This window comes from Dermacentor silvarum, chromosome 8 (genome assembly GCF_013339745.2).
Source record: "Dermacentor silvarum isolate Dsil-2018 chromosome 8, BIME_Dsil_1.4, whole genome shotgun sequence".
Classification (NCBI taxonomy): domain Eukaryota; kingdom Metazoa; phylum Arthropoda; class Arachnida; order Ixodida; family Ixodidae; genus Dermacentor; species Dermacentor silvarum.
This window is the reverse complement of record NC_051161.1, coordinates 89,013,535-89,037,092: the sequence shown is the minus strand read 5'-3', so window position 1 is coordinate 89,037,092 and position 23,558 is coordinate 89,013,535. Positions and strand designations below refer to the sequence as shown.

Here is a 23,558-nt window from a genome sequence, read left to right as displayed (position 1 = left end):
AACCGGATTTCTGCCGTCGGCGTCGCCGTCGTCGTCGCCGTGAGGTTCCCTATAGATAAAATCTTCGCCGCGCGCCGTGTGCCCCAGAGGCAGCGTGCGGGGACGCGCCCTATCACGGAGAGCGAACGCACTCATCTCCCACGCGCAAGCAAGGAAGCAGGAAGCCAGCGCCGGAGGGAGCGGGGGGGGGGGGGCACTTCTACTCTGCCAACAACCGCGCTCGTCGCTCGTCCGCACCGTCTCTTATCTCCACACGGCTCTGACCTTTATGCGCCGTGCATTCGCCGCTCAGTTTCCGTTGAAGCGATAGACCGCACGTACCTTCGCCCGCTGCGGCGTATGCTTGCTGCCAGCGTTTTGACAGTCGTTGTCTGCAGTCATTCAGTGTGATCTACTCGTGTTTGTTTGTGCGCGCTCACACCACGCTTGTTCATTCAGTTAGTAATATATTGTCGGGCCACATTTTCCAACGCACGCTACACATGCAATGCTGCCCGGATCGGCAGTGCAGCGCTACAGGTGTGTCCCTTCGCACGCGCTGCCCACGGGAAGCGCTTCTCATCAACACCACCGTTTCACACGCGCCTTCTCGTGGTCATCGAGTCTCTCTTCGTGTCGGTCTACTTACGCCGCAGCACACCTGCTTACTTAATCAGCTCATGTTTACTACAATTCATATTGCTATACCAAAGCCGCTCACCTTACTTCGTATGACATTGCTGTGTTGCTATCGCATTCATTGCTTCGCCCTTAGGGCGAAACTGTGACATTTTTTTTGCCTCCTCTTCCCAAAGAGCGGTTTTCATCTAGTTCTTCCTACCCTGTGCCTCATACGATCCCGAGATATATTCATGATAAAGAATACATGATAAAGTGAAATTAATTAAGCACTCGAGCCGTGATCACATGTTGGTCCTTACCATTGCGGGACTAATGTCACCGCGTCAGACCATCGGATACGCCAGTGTGATCTAATTTCTCCCGATGAACTGTCATGTGAGCGCCGCTTGCTGAACGCCGTTTATGACTGCAATGTCTAGCAACGGAGGCGTCATAAAACATGCGCGGCAGTAGTGGCGAAATTGCGCAAGAATGTGCAACTGAAAGTATTGGTGGTGGCGGTGATGACAACGGTAATGTTATTAGGCGGTATTAGTCTTGCAGGCATGGTTAGTAGTCTTGTATGTTCAAGAGACAAAGGGAGAAGATGTGTCCCTGTCATCTAGCTGGCGTCCTGCAACATCACGAACCTCCTTTTCAATCCACTGGTGGCGATGGCTTGCGACGTTGTGAACAACCATAACAGACTAAAAATTATCTACTCATAAAAAATAATAAAGTAGTGTTTTATGTTTATTCAAATGGCAGTGGCTCATTCGCCTGTTTTAGATAAGGGACCGAAGGGAAGGAAATATACTGCGCCGTGGTCACGAGGATCGATCGAGTCGTTAAACAAGAGCAGTCTTCCAGGTGAATGCGAAAATAGCCTTTGATTACAGCTTCACCGACTTGCTTGGTTCGAGCCACTGCATGTGCTGGACGGAGTTGGGCGGATAGGCATTCGGCAGGCTAGCCGCGGTCACGAAAGAAATGCATGTTGACGATAGCGAACGAGATCAGACACAAAAGAACGATGCAAGGTGCATATACCCTGCGTCCCAGCTAACGTTAGCCAATCGGTTCAAAAAAATAAGAAGAAAAGCACGGTGCAAGAACAATTTTAAGACCTATGGTGTTCGGTCGTCAGAGCCCGACTACCGAACACCGCAGGTCTTAACTTTGTATCTTGCACGGTGTTTTTAAATCGAAGATTTATTTGCCTCTTCCTACGGCTTCCCACTGCCGCTGCTGTCGCGGTCTTGCACACCACGTTGTGATCTGGTTCAGAACGTGCATATGCATGACAGGAGCGCGGAGAGAGGAAAGGCGACGCGAGAAACTCGTTTGGACCTTTTCATCCCGTCGCCACTGTAATTATCCGTGACCTAGCTCCCACACAAACATTGCAGAAACTGCAGCGCTTACCCTTGTACTAACGTGCAGCAGTCCAGAGGGTAGGTAGATAGAATGATAGAGAGGAGGCAGGTGGAACCGACACAGTCATGAAACGAGTGAATAACAACCTAACCACTCTTCGCTCGCAGCTCGCCTACATAAGGGAGGGGGGGGGGGGGGGTAAGGCGACGTATAAGAAGGCAAGCAAACGCTACTACCAGACACGGAAGCAGTTGCGGCCCAACTGTAGGGATACATTTAAATTCAAGGTACGTACACTACGGCAGGGTTCTACTATTTCTAAGAAAAAAAAATAATAAACACGGTGCAAATTTGTCAAGCGGACAACTGACGTATACGGCGTGCGGACGCAAAGCCACAATAAAGCACCGCAGCGTCTAGACGACACTATGGAATCGGCCGCCCATCAAATCAACTTTCGTACCCGCCACGGTAGTTTTGTGGCCATAGCGTTGCTCGAGGTCGCGGGTTCGATCCTGACCGCAGCCGCGTTTTGACGAAGGCGAAATGCAAAAACGCTCGTGTACTCGTATTTATAGGTGCACCCAAAATATGCGATTGCCACGTAGCAGGATAGAACCAAGGTAATGTTTGCTGTCGCCTGGACTGGAGCAAGTCAGGCTACTATACCACGGGATAAACTGGTGGCCCGCGCACACCGGAGTGGAAGGCAACGATCGGGCGGATCGCCAGGCTCGAAGTATAACAGGCCGAGCCGCGATACATACACCGCTCTAACGGACGCCACACCGAGAGACATACTTGAGGCACAACGACTAGGAAGACGAACCAAAGCTCCACCTCACCCCAAGCTCAACAGGCGACAGGCGAGGGACTGGCGCCGAATACAGACAAACACCTATCCGCACTTACATAGACTCCACACAATGTTTCCCCACAAACACAGTGACAGATGTCCGTGGTATACGACTCCACCCCGACACTAGAACACATCCCTTACCAATGCACGCAGCGTCCGGCAGACGCCGTCTCGCCGCTACTTAACGACACACTCAGGCGCGACTCTCCGAACTGGACTTGGGAAGCCAATTGGCGACCCTCGACCAGGCCCGGCGCGCCGCAATAGCCAGTGGGGCCCTGGCAGAGGGGCTCCACCCACAGTAACCAAGCACGATTTTTATTTAAAAAAAAGTTGTTTCTCTCTCTCTCTCTCTCAGGCTACTTTTTTGTGTTTGCTTAATCACATCATTAGTTATTATTAATTAATCAACTACAGAAATATTCTACAAAGGTGTCAATGAAAAAAAAATGATAGACCATCCTGAAAAGTTCCCGATCCACCTTTCTGTTGCTCAATACGTGCTATACAAAAGTTTTTTTTTTCCATGCCCGCGGAAAAGCGCGCGAAACAAGTAAAAACACTTTTTCGATGATGGAGTCCCATAACCTGGTCGAGGTGAATGCCATATAGGCGTGAAACCGAAGCAAAAATCGACTGTGTTGCAGGCAAGCGGCGGCTGTTCTGAGGAAGAAGTAGAAGAAGAAGCTATATATTGCCGTCGCGGTGCGCCATTTCACTCAGGATCAAGGACAAGGTGTACCTACGGAACATTTACGGGATGATGCATCGGGCAAGCATCGGCAGCCCATCAAGCTGCATGGCTGTCACTCCAGAGGAGAGGATGTCGTCAAGAAAAGTCGGTCGGAGTTCGAGGGTGGTTTTACTGGTCACCAGTGGCTGCTTGGTAAGTACGTACGACCTGCTTGCGCGGGAGGCATCGCTTTGAAAATCTATCTATCTATCTATCTATCTATCTATCTATCTATCTATCTATCTATCTATCTATCTATCTATCTATCTATCTATCTATCTATCTATCTATCTATCTATCTATCTATCTATCTATCTATCTATCTATCTATCTATCTATCTATCTATCTATCTATCTATCTATCTATCTATCTATCTATCTATCTATCTATCTATCTATCTATCTATCTATCTATCTATCTATCTATCTATCTATCTATCTATTAATTTCACATAAAGCCACATGATGTCTTCTGCAGTAGTCTGTAGACACTGTTCACCACTGTCCTATTCCCCACGTGTAGTGTAATCGAACAATGTCTAGTTGACCTCACTGCCTTTCGTTCTTTCTCTCTATTGATCTGTCACTCACCATAATCGCTGAAAGCGAGCTCCTCCTCCTGCTCCCGTTTTACTTATGTAGGAATATGAAGCCTATAGACGTGAAGGTTAATCGACGTCAACCAACCGCATTTCGGAAAATCATATAACAGCGCTCCCGCAACTTGTGCGCTGTGTGCATCTCACTTATTTCCAGTGCTACAACTGCGCCGTCCTCTTCGCGGTGTCCAACGATTGGGGATTCGATAAAATCGGGCGGCATCAAGCACAAGGTAAGACTTCTTGTTCCTGTTGCGTCTCATATTAACGAGTGAATGCTCTTTACAGCGGTTGTAGCTGTTACAGACTTTCAGCTACATTCACAGCGTCGTTTGTAGCTCACAAATAGTGACTATAATTGTTCTCATCCCCTCCACAGGCCAGCGATAAAATAAAATAAATGATTGAAGATATTAAAGCCTCTCAGCCACCGCCCAAAAAGAAACGTTCGTTTTCATGAACATTCGCAGGTCTGCGCAAACTTTTTGTAAGCATGCATCAAGAACATCAGCTGAAAACGAACGCCTAAGAGCTCTTAAGGATCCCCATATGCAATAGTTAGGTGATACTGTAGGATACACAAGGGTCACTGAAGCGCAGAAGTGTACATGGAGACTGGATAAACTTCCAGAAGGAGCGCTCTCTCTGCTGTCTGCTGCGGTAGTGGCCCCCGCTATACCATAGTGTCACGTAGTAGTGACAGTGAAGAAAACAGTCGTAAAACTGTGAATGACGAAACTGATTCTTTATTGGGCGAACCTGTGCCCACAAAAGCAAGTTGCACTCGAAGCACAACGATAGCGGCGAACACAGTCGGCGATCGTTGAAAATCTGACCAGCGGCGAAACGCGTCGGCTTTTATACATGAGTCATCGAAGGTTCTAGACTATTCCCTGGTGCCCGCGTGTCTTCCATAAAGTTCTAGACAATTTGCGGTGGTCATACAATCAGATTACGTAAGCGTCGGTGACAACAGACAACGGATAGAAGCCTCGATAACGTCCGAGAAACTTCGGAAACTTTAGTCGGTGAAAAGCGGTCACCGGTAAAAGATAACCATGTACACGTGTCAATGTACAAACATGTACACGGCTCCTGCGCGGGGTTACAGGTCATTCCAGCGACCTCATGAGTGGCGATGGAACCAGTTGTCATGTCAATGATGGCAGCAGGGTCGACACACTGGACGCGGCCACCGCACTCCCCGCGAAGCAAAGTGAGAGGACAGGACAATCGGTTGGAGACGAGCAGTCTGCTGACGCCGGCATGAACGTCCAAAACAGCAAAAGGCAGCGGGGAACATTTGGGACGAGCGAAAATGGCGGATGGCGTAAAAAGTGCGCTGGCATCAGCAACAATGTTGCATGACACTGTGGCTAGGGCAGAAGAGTGCGGTGGAATTGTAACGTCTTCGGCAACAAAAACTTTATGTTCAGGTTCACGAGCGTCAAGGAGTGGGGCGTCACACAGCGTTTAAAATTCCACCTCAGCACGAGAACAGTCGATGAGGGCCTTATTAGCGGAAAGGAAGTCCCAGCCCAAAATAAGATCGTGGGAACAAGAACACAGCACCAAAAATTCGACAATGTAGAGGAGGCCGTTGATCACAACACGAGCAGTACACGCAGCTGCAGGCGTGATGCGGTCGGTGATGCGGTCGGTGGAGTCTCGCGGGCAGAAGGGAGAGCTGCGCAAACTTGCTCTTGGATGACCTGGCGAAGGTTGGCCTGCAAAGGCGAGGGTGGTGACGTGGCTGAGGACAGCAGCGAAAGCTGGCGAGCGACCTCGGCACGGACGAACTCTTTAATCTGGCAAAGCAGGGAGTCCATGTCAGGATCCACGGCCACGCTCGCGAGGCTGTCATCGGACACAGGTGGGCGCCGTGTGAGAAGACGCTGCCTGCAGAGCTCTTCGAAACTCTGGCAAAGCTCAATGATCTGAGAAACTGTGTCAGGGCTTTTTGACAGCAGCATACGAAAAGCATCGTCGGAAAGGCCCTTCATGATGTGACGTACCTTGTCCACCTCCGCCATCGTCGGGTTGACACGCCGGCAGAGGTCGACGATGTCCTCTATGTAGCTGGTGAACGTTTCACCAGTTTGCTGGGATCGGCTGCGTAGGCGTTGTTCAGCGCGAAGCTTGCGCACGCCAGGGCGTCCGAAAACGTCTACGATGCTGGTTTTGAAGTGAGCCCACGTGCGGAGATCGGCTTCGTGGTTTCGAAACCACAGCTTGGCGACGCCCGATAGATAGAATATCGCGTTGTTGAGCTTGTGGGTGTCGTCCCATTTGTTAGTGTTGCTGGCGCGTTCATACGATTCCAGCCAATCTTCAACGTCTTTCTCATCGGTGCCGCTGAAGATATCAGGATCCCGCTGACGCTGGGCACCGGCACATACGATGGCTGGAGTAACCGGTGGGGATGTCGGGCTGGGGTCGTCACGCATGACGGACGGCAGAGTTCGGGTGCGTAATTCCAGGTTGGGGGAAACCGCAGCACCTCCACCAGAATCTAATGCGAACACAGGACAAGAGAGCCGCGGGCAGCGTTCGCAGCGTGTCTCAACCAGAGCAGCTCAGGCAATCTCTAGCTCGCGCTTCCTGGATGACTGGCGATGTGGATGCAGCGCCGGGCATTCGGCTTCACTACAGTTTATTAAAATTTTGGCAATAATTGCAAGCTTTGGGAGTTTACCATGCTGTCGTTACGACTTTCACCAATATGTACGCAATGCCTACTTGGTACGCGTAAAACTAGCACTCCAACGAAATGCGCCGTAAGCGCATCGACGAAGTGTGAGCGCTAAGACATCAGCGCTTTCTACACAGTTGGATCAAGCTGCTTTTGTGATACTTTTCTCAGTTAACTGAACTGTTTGGCTCAACGGCGGTGGCGTTGTGTTGCTGAGAAAGAAGTCTCATGTTGGATACTCACCATGGTATGTAGCCCAGTGGCTATAGCGTCGAACTGCTGATCTCGTGGTCGTGGGTGCGACACCGGCCGTGGCGGCCGCATTTCGATAGGGGCGAAAAAAAAGAAAGAAGAAAAAGAAAGACGCTCGTGCACTTATATTTAGGTTCACGTTAAAGAACTACAGGTGGTCAAATTAATTAGGAGTCCCCCACTATACGGCGTGCCTTATAGTCATATTATGGTTCTAGCTCATCGATCCCCAAAATTCCATAAAAAAAAAAAAAAAAAAAAAAAAACTCTAGTTCGATTCCTGGCCGCGGCACCTGAATTCAGAGGGAGGAGGAATGCAAAAGCGCATTTGTGTCCTACTTCGGGGGCATAATTAAGAACCCTAGGTGCTCAAAATTAATCCGAATGCCCTCACTACAACGTGTCTTATTGACATTTTGTAAAAACAGAGCCGACGAATAGGACTACGGTATAGATGACAACACGGGCGTTATCTTCCAGTATCCTCTTTACTGCGATGTTTTTACAGCGAAGCATTCTTGTCGATTGTAGCAGTGTAGCGCGGTGTTTCCTATCATCTGCCATCTGTCTAGCCCATTTCGTGGGCTGATCCCGAAGATTGTGCTGTCTAAAAAAAAAAAAAGAAATGTGGGACGACCTCGGAGGTTGTGCAGTCTCCGCTTCTCTCCGCTCTCGGCTTCCCTGAAAAGCGCGGCAGGTCCTTCGACGAGTATTGATTGTTCCTGCCATCTCTCTGACCGTCTGACATCTGTCTGACCCGTTCTATTGTGACATATCTCACGGCGCTCTTAAATTAATAAAAAAATCATTTAGAATTTATCCGCTGCTGGGCGGAATTGAAGCCACGCCACAAGGTTTCGTTTCCTCAAGCAGAGCAGCCAGATGTTCCAGTGTACTGCCCCACGAATGCCTCGTCCTAAGAAGCTTCTGACCCCAGCCGAATGCGAGGAATGTGAGCGTAAGTGTGCCGACGCCGTTTGTCGTCGTTGCGCGCCTCAAACGCCTGAAGTGCATGCTGTCTATACTGGAATGAAAACGGTTCTCCGAACGTGAACCCTACGCCACCCAAACGGAGCAAACGAATTTCACTTCAATGTAATCAAAAATAATATTCAACATCATTGTGTCATTGCCGCTGCACATACTACCAGTTCGCGCACACGTCACAATTGCGGTCGCTGTTTCACTCAAGCAAATTATCACGATTCTGGAGAACCCTTCTTGTCACCCAACAACAATGCCCCGCGTCCCGTCGCACTCAACTTGGAGCTGTGACTGCCAGAATGTTTTTCAGAATGCAATCTTCAAATCAACTAGTCAAAATTAGCACTCATTGTCCGCGAGTTGCTGTGGGATGTCAAACCCCATTGTCTGGTATTCGCAACCCTCGCTTTCTCTCCGCTCTTGCAGGAGAACAGGCGGTCAACACTGTGTACAACATCGTGGTCTTCACAAACGCAGCCAGTGACGTCATCCTCATATTCAGCATTTATTTTGTGCGTACGCCTTTCCCTCTTTTTTTGTGTGTCGAAACTGCTTCTCCTTCTCTACAAGAAAGACGATTACATAACGGATTGACGTGCTGTAAACAAAGCACTTGTCCAACACGTTAATGTAACCCGCTCACTTATGCACTCTGCACAAGATGCTATATTTCAAGCGCACTTTGAAGAAATTTGGCATCGTAAATATGCTATCGAGTCGAAGCACGTCACCTATTGGGAGGAAAGTGCACGTAAGATAACTATACGGTTAATTAATGGCCAGTGCGACAGAAAAAACTGAAAATAGTATCCAGCTAAGCAGCGGGCGACAACCGAAATCTGTCTCAGGTGTCACAAGATTATTGTAACAATAACTACTGTAATACTTACAAATTTAGTTATTGGTAAGTGAACTTTTGTTTTCACTATGTGTTTATCAATTTCACTCGTAACGTTGGAGTTTCTCAAAATTAACGAGCTACTTTCTTGAATTTTTAGTGATACTGCAGGGGTACTTTTGCCTCAATACTTTCTTGGGAGGTGATATTATAAATGTCCGATTCATCTTGTACAACTAATTCAGTTGTTGGGGGTTTGGCTCAGATGCTATTGAACATGAGCACGGTATTCATTCAGTGGAGAGACAGGTCCAAAAAGGTTTACTTTGTTTTCAACTTTCAGAAAGAGTGCACGCATGCAGATTCCGAAGGTCGCGTAAGTATATAAAAAAAAGTGGCCCTCTTCTGAAATATTTTTGGGTGACCAGACAGATGCTAGTAGCGAAACATTTAAATGGCGTACTTAACATTGTTTTTATGGGATGAAACAAATACTTGAAGTAAGAATCAAGCAGGGACAGACGAAGCACTTCATTCTTCCGCCGTGAAGCATATACTTTCGCGTCTTAAAAAAACACTACCACTGCACACACAATACTGTCAGCCGCTGAAGTGCCGGCATGTCTCTGGGGAGGAGGGGATGGGCCCCCAGACTTGGATCATAAATAGCACTAAAAAGACAAGGCCATATCTGAAAACACATGGCGCTATGTGTTGTCGTTCTTATGTCCGTACCTGTGTTTTTAGCGCTTAAGAATCCCAGAATAAACAGCAGCCTCGTGGCACTTGATTTTATTCACATACGAAAAATAAGGTTATCAGAATATCGGGAAGCACAAACAAATTTAACTTCGAAAAATGCGCATAGGGAGGGGGCTTTCGACGTGCATATATATTATAATGTCTAGAGAGTGCAGCTTCCTCCCGCCGAGGGTGGAGCACAGGTGATTCTGAATCACGCAAAGCTTTGAAAATGGGCTTTCGGGCTCACAGTTCCAGACTAGAATACTCAACTATATTACAAGCACAATAAAGGCATTAGAAAAAAAATTGCCTTAAATGTGTGTTTGTTTCTACATTTTCATGAGGTCACGAGGAGGAGGTAGTGATAAAAGTGTGCGACCTCCGCAGAAAATGTCGACGCAAGGTTGACTCTGTGCATTTCGACTAATTCGTCAGCCTGCTTGCTGAACACTGCGAAGCACTGAGCTTACAAAAACTGAACTTTCTAGCAAAGGACTGATAACGCTTATGGACACTCAGTGCCTTTGCCCTTTATTAAAAAAAATGTTACTCAGCGCGAAGGTATGAAAGCATGGGCTGTTATAGCCGACATGGGTGTCTATAAAATTTAGGAAGGCAACAGCCGTGGAAACATCTAAGCCAGGCTTCTGAATCGCGACACTGCCTGATGTTGTCAAACCGCTCCGAAATATTGGTTCACAAAGTTGCGATGAAGCACTTTCGAGCTTCCACAACTTTTGAGGAGAGATCGTGCCTCGACACGGGTGTTCCCAGTTTCTCGTTCATGTTGAGCCAGATAGTATGAACAAAATCTTCTATGCGTCGGAAATGCACAACTCGGCATTGCGGGACCGCCTTGTATTTGACAAACATTTCAGAACAGAAAGCTTTCTATGTTGTTAGAGGCTCTTCAAAAACGAGTTCCATAGCTTTGGCGAGGCGGAAAAGAACACATACCACTTCAAACAGAGGTTAACGAAGATTGACTTTCTCCACACAACAGTTTACACTCCAAGCACCAACCAGGTTTAAAGAGTGACCGCAGCAGGGTACATAAATATCCAATGGGTCCTTCTTTATTTGCGCCTGTAGGCCCTTGTGTTTCCTAACATGTTTAGAGTTTAGTACACTCTAGCCATGGTGCTGGCATTATCGTAGGATTAGCCTCGGCAGCTGTCGATTGAAATGGCGTTATCTCGAAGAGAACACACGGTTGTTACCAGATATTCACAAGTCTGAGATTCACTTGGAACAAACCCAATGAATCTTTGGTGGACATCACCATGCAACATGCACCGGCGAATTACGGAAAGCTAGCCAATATGAGGTGTGGAATCAACAATGAAAGATCAACATTGAGTTTATCTTATCTTCATAACAATCCATCTCCTATGCATTAATTACCTGCCATCATGTTAACAAACTCTTTGCAGGTTGACTTGGAAATGTGATGGACATATTACGTCATTTTCTGTGAACCAATTACAAAACAAATTACGGCAGAACTCATCTCATGATGACTGTCGATGGTAATGTGATTAGCACTCGAGCTATACAGCTACGCATGGTATTTCTGAAGTTAAGTTTATTTAACATCCGTAGTTGTCATTCTGAAATTTTGATTGCTTCGGCTACATGCGACATACTTGGGTATTGTCCCACTTTGCCGTGGCGTTCACTTGCCAAGGGCTTTCGTGAGTATGGTGGCATGACGACCACTTTATGACGATAATGCAGTGACGTCGATGGAACGACAAAGGCGGTATTACTACGATGGTATGAAGATAATGAGAAGACGATTCCCGAATGGTGACGATCGTATAACGACGACATGAGGGCAGTGGGATGACGACGAATGTATGATGATGCTGGCGTGACGAGAGTCGGATGACGAAGCACGAATGACGACGATGTAAAGACCATAAGGACATCTCGACCGCGAGCACTTACATCTAGGCCCGAGCTATTAGAAAGCTATTAGACCACTGCATTGGCGTGGAAGGTACGGCGACGATGGCATGACTAGTCAAATCACGAAACTGGAAGGACGACTATGAAACGACCACGACGGCATTGCTTTGGGTCGGCGCAACAGACTAGATAGACAGATAGACTGATAGATAGAGAGATACTGATAGAGAGACAGTAGATAGATAGGTTCAAAACGGCTGAAGTAGGAAGAGAATGCTAATCTTGTGGAAAAAAGTATAATAAGAAAGGCGTGGCAGGGTGTCGTTGCAAAAGAGAAGGCACATCCCTTCAGTGCACTGAACGTGACCGTGAGGCCACGTCTTCATTGATGATGTTGCCGAGGAGGTGAACACTCTTTTCTTATATGGGAGAAAGCTATAGCTATAGTTAATCTGTTATACTATAGTTAATCTGACCCCCCCCCCCCCCCCCTTTCCCTCCAACCCCACCCCTTGCGTTCTCGATGCGCCAGTGTACTGAAGCCAAACAAAACACTCAATTGATGAAAAATGTCATTAAAACACATAGTACACGGCGTGGAAGTGTTTAATCGTCAGCAGCATTCAGTGCTTGTCTTTAGTGTTTGTCCGGTCTTTGATAAGACTTTTCTGCTTTCACGTGCACCCTTCGCAACTCCTTTGTCTTCAAATGAGTTGCGTGTAACCACATTAACACTTCTTGCACAGAGTATCATCGGAATATTGAAAATGTTCATCGCCTGGAACGCCGTCACCATCTTCCTCTGCTGGATCGCTGCGTGCATTCAAGTGTATTACAGATACAGCGCTGTGAGTACATGCTATCCGCCTTCATTATGTGCAATTTGAATTCACTCCTCAATGCACTCTGCGATCTTATTCTCAGGAACTTCGTGACGCTGGTGATTCGACCAACGGCACTGTGAGGGGACCAAGTGTGTTTGCGGTCAACGATGCTCATAAACCGCACGAGCAGGTGAGTGATGATCACAGACGCACCAAAAAGGAGAGAAACAAAATGTACAGATCTCACGCACTGTTTTGCGAAGCATTTTGCAGGTACCTGGCTATCCAGCATTGCTTGGGGCACTGCAAACTGTTACCAAATGAACCAACGCGTTTTTGTAAATTGAATTGTTGTGTGTGTGTGTGTGTGTGTGTGTGTGTGTGTGTGTGTGTGTGTGTATGTGTGCGTGCGTGCGTGTGTGCGTGCGTGTGCGCCGTGTGTGTGTGTGTGTGTGTGTGTGTGTGTGTGTGTGTGTGTGTGTGTGTGTGTGTGTGTGCGTGTGCGTGTGTGTGTGTGTGTGCGTGTGCGTGTGTGTGTGTGTGGCGAGCGCAAACGTGTCCGTGACTGCTACGAGGAAGCTGCGAAAGTGCGTAAAGTGATACGAGGAAAGGGCTGGAGAAAGTGGGCCCGTTTCGGAGGTAGTGCAATCTAGCACACCGCCTCAAACCGCGAGCTGTCACAAAGAAATTAGACGAGAAAGTGGCACGATGGTGCACACACTGTCCGTTTGAAGAGCTGGCTGCCTTTTGGAACGAGTAAAGTATGCGTGCGATCATGGTCTAGAGTTTACAGCACCGGGCTGCTGTGCTCCGTGGGAGAGGTTTGATTTCTTCGTAGCTCACACATTATGTTCTTTTAAAGCGAAGCTTTCTATTTCTCACTGATTCGTCCGAGAGCGCCGAAAACGCACTGCAGGAAAGCCAACCTACACAATGGAACTATCTGCGCATCTGCGCAAGCAACAGAACAACGGCTGCGCATCTGCGCACACAATAGAACAATGGTGCATGACATAAGTATCGTAGAACACTACAGTTTACATTCGCAGTTGTACCGATAAGAACAATGAGAACTGCAACGCCACGCTACCCAGACGAACTGTAGACGCGCGTCACGCAATGCATTCCCGGCCGTCACCATGGGTAGGCCGCGGGTGCAGCGCACGGCAGAAGAGGCTGCCGTGCGCGAACGTAAGCGCGAGCGCGATCGTGCCCGGCCGTAAGGACCGATCCCGTGTATCGGCAACGGCAGAGCCTCTGACCGTCTACCACAGCGGTCACAAGGCAGTACTGTGCAAGTGTAGAGTCGTCCGTGAAAGTATGAGTGTGTGCGCGCAATCAACGGCTACAGGATCTAAAATAAAGGTTACGCAACTTAACGAAATGTGTCTTCATTAAACTTCAAAGTTCAAAAAATACAATTATAAACAAGCAATCAAATCACGTATGGATCGCATCTGGTCGCTCAGCACTTCTTGGGTTCGTTGCGTGTTCGGTGGCTTTGGGCTTTGACTTTGATTCAGTTTGCATGAGAGAAAGCTTCGCGTTCAACCACCTTTCTTTAAAAAGGGGCTTTGATTTTTTTTTATTAAAACGAGGTGAGAGAGAAACCCACCTGTATTTTCACAGCTGAAGCTTACGCAATACTTTCAGCGGTAAAGCATATCAAGCAGACTAATCTCAATAAGGCTATCATATTCACAGACTCATTATGTGTTGTAAAAGCCCTAATGAGCTTCCGAAGACACACAAACTCTGTATTTAATGAGATATACACCTCAATATGCTCAGCATATGTGCAAAACCAAAGCATTGTCTTATGTTGGATACCTGGCCACAGAGGAATAAAAGGCAATGTAGCTGCTGATGAAAATGCTTCGTTAGTTACTTTTAGTGAGACAGACGTAAATAAACCCATACCAGCTACAGACCTCAAGCCCTTCTTACGCCATAAGTTGAGGAAGTATTGGCAAAGCCAGTGGGATGATGAAGTATTAAATAAACTGCACACCATAAAACCAAAATTAGGAAACTGGATATCTGAGAGAACAGCAAGACACAAAGAAGTGCTCCTAGCTCTGTAGATTAAGAATAGGGCATACTTACGGCACTCACTCTTTCCTACTGAATGGAAGTGATCCTCCGTCATGTACAAAGTGTGGCGATAGTCTTACAGTCCTCCATGTTCTTCTTGAGTGCCCTGAAGTAGAAGCAGAGAGGAAAAAGTACTTCCGTTTCGCATATCGTCACCACTTACCTTTACACCCTGCATTTTTTCTGAGCAATGAACCGCTTTTTGAATTTCAAACAGTACTGAAATTTTTAGCTGAAACCAACATCTTAAAAGTCATTTGGCCCGGATACTTGTAGCACGACCTCCTCTTGGAGGTTGCAGCTGCAATACAAGCACAATTGTAAGCACGTGCCTACCAGTCCTTGCCCCCAAGGGCTCTGTGAGGTACTAGTGCTGCTGTCACCTCCAGGTCCTGCTAACTATTCTTCATCGCAAATATTTTATGATCATAGCGCACATCACAAATCATTGCGATAATTTTAGTATATTTATATTCTAAACATCTTAGTGATTGATTTTAGGCCCCTTTACAGCCCCATTTATCCACCATTCTTAACTAATTTCTTAATCTATTAACAAACCATTCATTGATTACTCATCACTACGTACATGGCGCTCTTTGGCCATATCTGGCCCTTGCGCCAATAAAAACTACACATCAATCAAGAAACCCACCTGTTTACCTACCTACTTACCGCAAAGTGCCAAGAATGTGCAAAGCATGCTTCGCATTAATTAACGTTGGCGACGTCTTCATTCCGTGCCTCTTGTTTTGTATGTCTGTTCGAGCACCCGGTGACATATAACCATTCTGGGGGGTTGACAGAGGATGCTCATATACCTCGTGTCAATGCCGAGTTTCAGTGCCGAGTTGTTGGCAAAGCAGCAGCAGCCAACATCCACAAAGAGGAGAGAAGGGGACAAGAAAGGAAATTGAGCAGGAACCATCGCAGGATGATTGCCAAAGTCAAGCAATAGCTTCTCGGTAGCTCTGCTGTGTTTAGAGAAGTAATTTTGCGGAAATTTTGAGCGCACAAAAAAAGGAAAAACTTAAAGAACAGTTATTTTGCCCAGAAATGTTGGAAAGACAGCAAAAATATCCTAGAATGTTTTAACACACGGAAGTAATATTAACAGTAGACGAGAGTGCACGCAAGGACACATTTTCGAAAGTTGCGGCAGGATGTTAAGATTTAATAAGAAATGAACACCTTTTTTATTTGCTCGGAGATTCGTAGTAGCTTTCAGAATTCTCATCTATATACCGACCATGGAATCTATGCGCTTTCTTACCCTATTAGGGAGGGTAGGCTGGTGTACTGTCTATACACTTCTGGAAGTTGAGTTTTTGGAATTGCAGACGCCACGAGCTCAATTACATGTTGCGGGCTCGCTATGGCAAGAACTATAGGTCAACTATGTGGGTGCATTTAGACGTACGGAAATAGTGGGAATAGAACAGATATAAATATAGATTCTCTTGTGCGACTGACTTGAGACCAGTTCACAATGATGCGCTATTCTTATAAAACAACTTTTATTCATTTAGTGCGAAAATGTTTGGTAAATAATGGAAAGAAATGGATGGCAAACTTCCTTTTCTGAATTTATGTCGAGTCACAGAGGCGCATGTAAATGTGACGCGACGAGCTCAAAGTTTGTTCTAGTATATGGGCCGTTTTCGGCATCAGATGAATTCGCCAAAGATTCTAGGTTCAGCCTTTGTTTTATTCAAAGGTACCATGTATATTGTAGTACTTTTTAGTGAAAAACAGTTAACTACAAATTTATGCAAACGTTCTCAAAATCCGTGACATCTTGGCGAGCCAGTTCGGGGAATTTAAGGCGCCCTCCAGATTTAGTTTTTGCGTTCTTTCTGCCTTACTTCCCGCGGAAAAAAAAGGGGACCTCTTGCCATTTGCGAATCGCAATGTACTAATACTGCCTAACATTTCTCTTTAATGTATATTTAAGAGTTGAAATTGCCCTCCTGATAGAAAATTTGGTGAATGAATTTGTCGGAAGCAACACCTCCATATTGTTGCTCTAGAAAACAGCGTCAGTTTGAGCTGTTCTGGCGGACAGCCCACCATCTTGGAATACGCCAGCACCAAGGCTTGCATCGAAATTTAGAGACTAGGAAAAGAAGCAATTTCTGTGGATGCTTTTCTTGTTTGGATGAAACAGATAGCCAAGTCAAGCTGTTTTGTTGCCGACAAAAGCTACTGGCAGAATAATTTTTAAAGACACAGGGGCGGCGGCAGGAGTGGGATGGCGCTTTCGTGACATCACTGGGAAAATCAGTTGGAATTACTATAGGATAGTGCGCTTACTCTGGACCAAGAAACACAAGCACAGAGCAGCTATTCAAGAATGCTGCACTGAATTGCCAAGCTCTCGGCTGGCGTGCACTTTAGCGGTAGGTTAAGACAACGGCATATTCCGTTCTGCGCACTCACTCAGACAGACCAGGCAAGGCATCTGACGTAGATTGGAAGGTCGGTTTTTCCTGTTTATTGCGAATGAAAGCCTTACCTAGACTGGTAAGTGTCGTTTTTCATTAGTAAAAGGTCGGACCCTGTATTCCTCGATATGTAAGCATGTCGAGGTTGCCTTGCTGAGCAGCATACGATGGAAATGCAGCCCCCCACCGTCAGTGAAAATGTTACACAAACTGAAGGAAACATGGCACCTGAATATGTCACACAATGTGAGAGGTTACTTTCGCACGATTTACGTCAATGCACTCCATTTTATTGGGTAAACATCAATCTTTTTTTTTTTACTTTATAGACCTACACCACGGCGCTACGTCACGAAAATGCGGTGGCGCTGTCGTCGGAATTTAGTTTCGCTTGGTAGGCATTCCGCCGCCGAGCCGCCGCCCGTGTAGCGCCTACCACAGCAGCCGCTGGTTTTCGCGGGTTGTTGTGCGGTTCCATTTGTGAGGTCTTTATTTTATGATTTTACAATGAAAGAAACGCAGTATGTGGACGAGCTGAGTTGCGTCGAAATACGCAAGAGGCTGAAGTTTTCATAGGTTTCCTGTTGATGAAAACCGTCGCAAGCAATGGGCGCCGCGGTAAAAAGCGAAAGTTGGATTCTGATACCAGATCATCCATTATGCGCAAAACATTTCGTAACCGTTAAGTTCCTCTTTTATTTTGATTGGCGGGCATTAGTCAACCTATATATACGATCTTAGGATCGTTATTAGCGTGTCATTGAAATTTCTTGCCGCACTGTGGGAAAACTATATTAGGATTAGCCTTGAATGTAGGTCGAGCGAGCAGATGCCCCACAAAGCGCGTCACATTCGAATTCGTTTTCATCTCAAAGAATTGAGCCACCAGCAGTGTATATATCCTATCACACGTTCACATACGCAGGCAGCATGGTCACAGCTGCGTTTATTGCAGTGTGTATGTCATAAACGCGCCTAAACGTGTCAATTAAATTTCGAGCGCGAAACAAAATCTACAGTGTTAGTACAGAGTTCGAGCGATCGGACGGCCGCGTACAACAGCTAGCTCACATTGCGCGGGCCTACACAGGCGGCGTCGCCGTAGGGCCGGTACCTCGCCGGTCCCATCACCGAGGCGATCGCTTCTATCATCGCTCACGGCGACGTAGAAATCGGCTACAGCTTGTTCTCAACATGAAATAGTGCTTAATAGAAAAAAATATCTCGAATTTGCGCGTGTTTCGTAGAGCAGCGCCCAGTACTAAACCACTGGCGCGATTGGGAGCAACAATACGACGGCATTTCGTCTCGCAGACGGAAACCAAGCACCGGCCGTCTCAGCGAGGCGGCTCGGCTGGCTTGCAAGTACTACGTTTCGTTTGCTATTCGCACCAACGACACCGACAAAACCAATTCGTTTAAGCCCACGTTAATCGTGTTGTCAAAAATAAGTGCACTATGATGATGAGCAGCAGGCCAGGTCGCAAGCGCTGTCGGCCGTCACTGCGGCGGCCAGCGAGCTAGGCCTAGCGTCTCGTTCGGCCGTATCCCGATGGGGGTGAAATGCAAGAACATGCACTGGGTGCACAGTAAAGAACCTCGACGTAGTCAAACTTAATCCGGTGCCCCCACTACTGTGTGCTTCACAATGAAATCGTTGTTTTAGCTCCCCCACCCCCACCCCATTAAAAATTACTCCATCTCCCGCTAAAGGGAACTTTGTGTGGATGCGAAGCAGCGGGGAGATGGTTAGCTTGAGCGGGAGATGGTTTCGCGGCAGCGGCCCGAGCGCTCATTGCGGCGCTGCACAGGAGAGAGAATGAGGCACGTGCGCTCCGTCATTTTCATACCGCGGAACTACCGTGGCGCCCCCAGCGGAGTATGCAGCTGTCGCACCACCTGTCGTGCGCGCCGCTCCGGATTCCTAGAGGAGAGAAAGGGGGGGGAGCGTGGGAGAGGAGAGAGAGGGGGAGGGGACGCGCATGCGCTGTGGGGGTGTGGGACGCCGCGGGAATGACGGACAGAGCCGCCGGCAAGAAATGCTTCGCATTAAAAAAATGCGCCATCTGCGCGTCCAAGCGATGGCGGCGAACGTGGGCGGAGCCTACGCGACGTCGCTATAGAGCCTAAAATATATCGACGGTGCCTACCGCTGTTTACAAACATTGTGTAGGTCTATACGGCCTAGGAAAAAACAACGAAAAACTGTTTCGCCCCCACCCCCCCAAATTATAAATACATTTTTTCGAGCCCTCACGTCTCTACGGACATGCTGCTTGGGACACGCTTTGGTTAGCTCTGTTGGTCAGTGCTATGATGCATATGGATGAAGTAGCGTCGCCCTGCCTTAAAGATTGGCGTCCACTACAAACCTCAATGAAACTTTTTCGAGGACGCATATCGTGGACTGTTATCAGGATCGGCCCACCAAATGACCACCTTTGATTACACTGCCTCGCAAATTGGTCCTGCTTGCTCTGTCCGACAGCCATCCACGTAAATAAGGGCGGGTGGAGAAGCGGGGAGGGGGGGGGGGAAGAAAGCTTCATCTTAAGACGTTTATATACATGAATTTGCCGAATTTCTGATCAAAGGCAAGTTTAACTTCCCCGCTCCTGAGGGGATCATGCCACCGCTACGAACCGCGCCCTTGGACGCTATCGTTCTCAACGACACGGTCACTCAAGCGACTTCTGCTTTTCCGCCGACGAAGCCACCGATTCCACGCCACTCTGATAAATGAGCTTAAGTAAATAATTGCATTTTTCTAAAACAACTTTCAATGCTCACATCGACTCGCAGAGTTATCCAACTCTATAACATTGTGTTGAATATGATCCGTTTGCAAATTCGCAAAGCCATTTGAAGCCAAAATGGACAAAATTTAGCAAACACATCATTCTCATGCTGGAAGAAGTTCCATGTTTGCGGTTCCTGCAAACACTTAGAGTTTCCTCTAGTAATGTTTTAGGAAACTGCTGTATGTTATTTTTATGGTCCGCGATGTTTGAAGTTTCAGCCAATCAGAACAGGTTCAACCACCCTGAAAGCCAATCAGACCTGACAATATGGCGGAATTGTCCACGACAGTCTCACCTGCCCCCCCCCCCCCCCCCTCTCCTTTCTCTCTCTTTTTTCTTTTCTTTATGTGGCGCACATGCAACTGCGTAATCAACGAGGAGCAGTGTTATGGACATTGTCAAATTCCGTCTGATTGTCAGTTCTGATGGCTCACAGGCGGCCACGTCCTCTCTGATTGGCTCCAAGGCCAACGTGGAGGAAGTTGACAGTGTTCCCTTATCTCGATCCAGAAAGCGAGCGGTGTCGAGGCACGAGTGCGTTAAACTTGTTTTGCTTGCAGCACCACCTTTCAGCCGAATAATTATAGTGTGACATCAAAATGCAGATGCACTGACGAAAGAGGAAACACTGCGTGCTTCCTAACCTAGCCTAACCTAAACCAACCTAACTAACCTAACCTAACATAACCTGCCTGTTACATCGTTACAGGACCGGTATGTTTGGAGTGTTCTCGTGTTCGTCACAGCGGTAGCAAGCGTGAGGGTAAGTATAGAACAGTGCCTAAGTAAAGTCTGAGTTCATGGTTTGTGAATTGTGTGTGTTTACGAAAGGAAATGCACATGAAAACTACGACGTGAACGCAAAAAACAAGTGACCTCGTACGGTGTGTTCCTTCGGTGATATCTTTAACAGTCGGCCACAAAACGTTACAGAGCAGGGGGGATTTGCGAAAAAGCTGCATCCCTGTGAAGCCGCACGTAAACTTGAATGGAATGTTTCAATCTGTAATATAGTTCTGGAGACGTCCACCAATGAGCAAAAACATGCAGAACAGAAATTGCGCGACAATGCTGATTTTTTTTTCTCTGCCTGTAAACGTAACTTCAAATAGAGGACTGCATTGCGAACTTTCTAGTGCATTCGTCACTTTCAGTTTATGTAAGTTGATTACTAAAAATTCTGTTTTTTTCGGCGATCCTGTGATCCGTATATATAGCTTTGATCATGGGAGTGTATATTGATACCTTAGATTAGAAGAGTCATGCTCCAACACAGCAGATATTTGCATTTGTCGCGAAACACTATGTGCTGGAAACTTTCGTCCCTGACTCTATATCGCATTTGAGATGGACCGCAGTTACGCTCAGTTACAGGGGAAAATCCAGCCACAGCGTACACTTGCGAAACCTGGGATGATCACTGGGGCCGTTAAATTCTTGTTGTTTCTTTATGTCTTTCTTTGTTCCTTGTTTTCTTGTTTCCATAAAAATGGGGGAGCTAAGAAAGAAAAGCCACAGGAGCGGCTTGAAGGACCTTTAACCCCCTACATCATGGTGTTTACAATAATGCAGCGAGCCACAGTCATGTGACACATAAACACTATCTACGTCGACAGTTTGGTTTCTTGCGCAAGCAACGACAGTTTCTCCAGGTGAGCCGTCTGCAGAGGCTAAACACGCTGTCAACCTAAAAAAAAATCATAGGAAAATAATCTGCAGAGGTATGCCAGCCTGAGCAACTGATACATCAAAGATAGCCGTAGCTGTGTAAGAGAGTTCGCACACCATTGATCGAAAGTACTAGGGGTCTGTTTGCTGGCTGTTCTTAGTTATGATTCATCACTCACAGAGGCTGCTCTGCAGAACCACGCCGAAAGCTTTCACTGCCGCCGCCGGTAGAAACATTGAGCGGTCCTCAACATGGATCGAGCCGGTAAAACGTCACTAGTGAACCAACAAATACGAATTACAGCCTAGAAAAACAGCTTCGATGACGTCGTAAGCCTTGTCGAACGAGGTATTTACGCGAGGTAACTTTTATTTTACAATCATATAAGCATCATTTTATAATATATTATTTTATAAGCATCAAGGTATAAAGCTTTCGCAAACATGACGCGAATTTTTCAGCAAAAGTGGAACAGCAATACTATATGCAGCAGCCAACAGCAATCCTTGCTTTGAGTTATCTCTTTTATAACACATTTCCCAAGCAACCACACTATATGGACTATTCCCTCGGGCGGAAAGAATAAAGCTGTTATAATGAACTTGCCTAGTAATTGTGATAAAACACAGAGTGCTTTAAGCTCCACAAACACGAGGTGCGGTGATAACCCCGTACTTAAAACAAATCAGAGAAGATTTAGCAGTACATACGACAGAAATACTTTACCATTAGGTCGCACCTCTATGAGGTCCCGGATGCACGATATTGAACCCCATTGCGAAGTGTTGTTCAGAAGCTTACTCGACACACGTCCTGCCTGTTCGAGGTGGGAAGAGAAACGGATGTAGGTCCAGAGCAAACCACTATCAGTTGCACTATATATATATATATATATATATATATATATATATATATCGTCATCATCATCATCATAATAAGCCTGTATTTAAGTCTACTGCAGGACGAAGGCCTCTGCCTGCCATCTCCAATTACCCCTGTCTTGCGCTAGCCTATTCCAACTTGCGCCTGCAAATTTCCTAACTTCATCACCCCACCTAGTTTTCTGTCGTCCTCGAGTGCGCTTCCCTTTTCTTGGAATACATTCTGTAACTCTAATGGTCCACCGGTTATCCATCCTACGCATTACATGGCCTGCCCAGCCCCATTTCTTCCGCTTAATGTCAACTAGAATATCGGCTATCCCCGGTGGCTCTCTAACCCACACCGATCTCTTCCTGTCTCTTAACGTTAGGCCTAACATTTTTCGTTCCATCGCTCTTCGTGCGGTCCCCAACTTGTTCTCGAGCTTCTTTGTTAACCCCCAAGTTTGCGCCCCATATGCTAGCACCGGTAGAATGCAATGATTGTACACCTTTCTTTTCAACGACAGTGGTAAGCTCCCAGTCAGGATTTGGCAATGCCTGCCGTATGCACTCCAACCCAATTTTATTCTGTAAAATTCTTTCTCATGATCAGGGTCCCCTGTTAGTAATTGAACTAGATATACGTACTCCTTCACAGACTCTAGAGGCTGACTGGCGATTCTGAATTCTTGTTTCCTTGACAGGCTATTGAGTATTATCTTTTGTCTTCTGCATATTAATCTTCAACCCCACTCTTTCACTTTCTCGGTTAAGGTCCTCAATCATTTGTTCTATTTCGTCCCCATTGTTGCTGAATAGGACAATGTCATCTGCAAACCGAAGGTTGCTGAGATATTCGCCGTTGATCCTCACTCCTAAGCCTTCCCAGTCTAAGAGCTTGAATACTTCTAAGCATGCAGTGAATAGCATTGGAGAGATTGTGTCTCCTTGCCTGACCCCTTTCTTGATAGATAACTTTCTACTTTCTATAATATTTACAGGGTGTCCCAACTATCATGCACGAAGATTTAAAATATGCAAATGCCACGTAGCTGGACAGAACCAAGGTAATGGTTGACGTCGCTTGGAGATACTCAGATTATTTTTGCATTCCGCCTAATTACATAATCAGCCTTAATGAATTATTCAACTTCTCGAATAGTATAATTAGATGAAAACTTTAAATGAGAAAATTGTAGAGCAACATAAAAAACTTTCGATACAGCTTTCCGTTGCACATACGTGTTACGTAAAAGTGTTTTTCCGAGCGTGAA

At 46.7% G+C, this 23,558-nt stretch overlaps 1 protein-coding gene across 2 annotated transcripts; it reads left to right on the top strand.

Annotated features, from left to right (window-relative positions):
• The first annotated feature begins 3,562 nt into the window (after positions 1-3,562).
• Positions 3,563-12,544, top strand: LOC119462748 (uncharacterized). 2 transcript variants are annotated; one of them, XM_037724028.2, is made up of 5 exons: positions 3,563-3,722; positions 4,326-4,401; positions 8,523-8,608; positions 9,278-9,310; positions 12,336-12,544. In XM_037724028.2, the coding sequence occupies exons 1-5, from the start codon at positions 3,597-3,599 to the stop codon at positions 12,474-12,476; spliced, it is 462 nt and encodes a 153-aa protein (XP_037579956.1). In that variant the 5' UTR covers positions 3,563-3,596; the 3' UTR covers positions 12,477-12,544. The 2 variants fall into 2 exon arrangements, with proteins under 2 accessions (XP_037579956.1, XP_037579957.1); XM_037724029.2 differs by lacking the exon at positions 9,278-9,310.
• Positions 12,545-23,558: the final 11,014 nt, after the last annotated feature.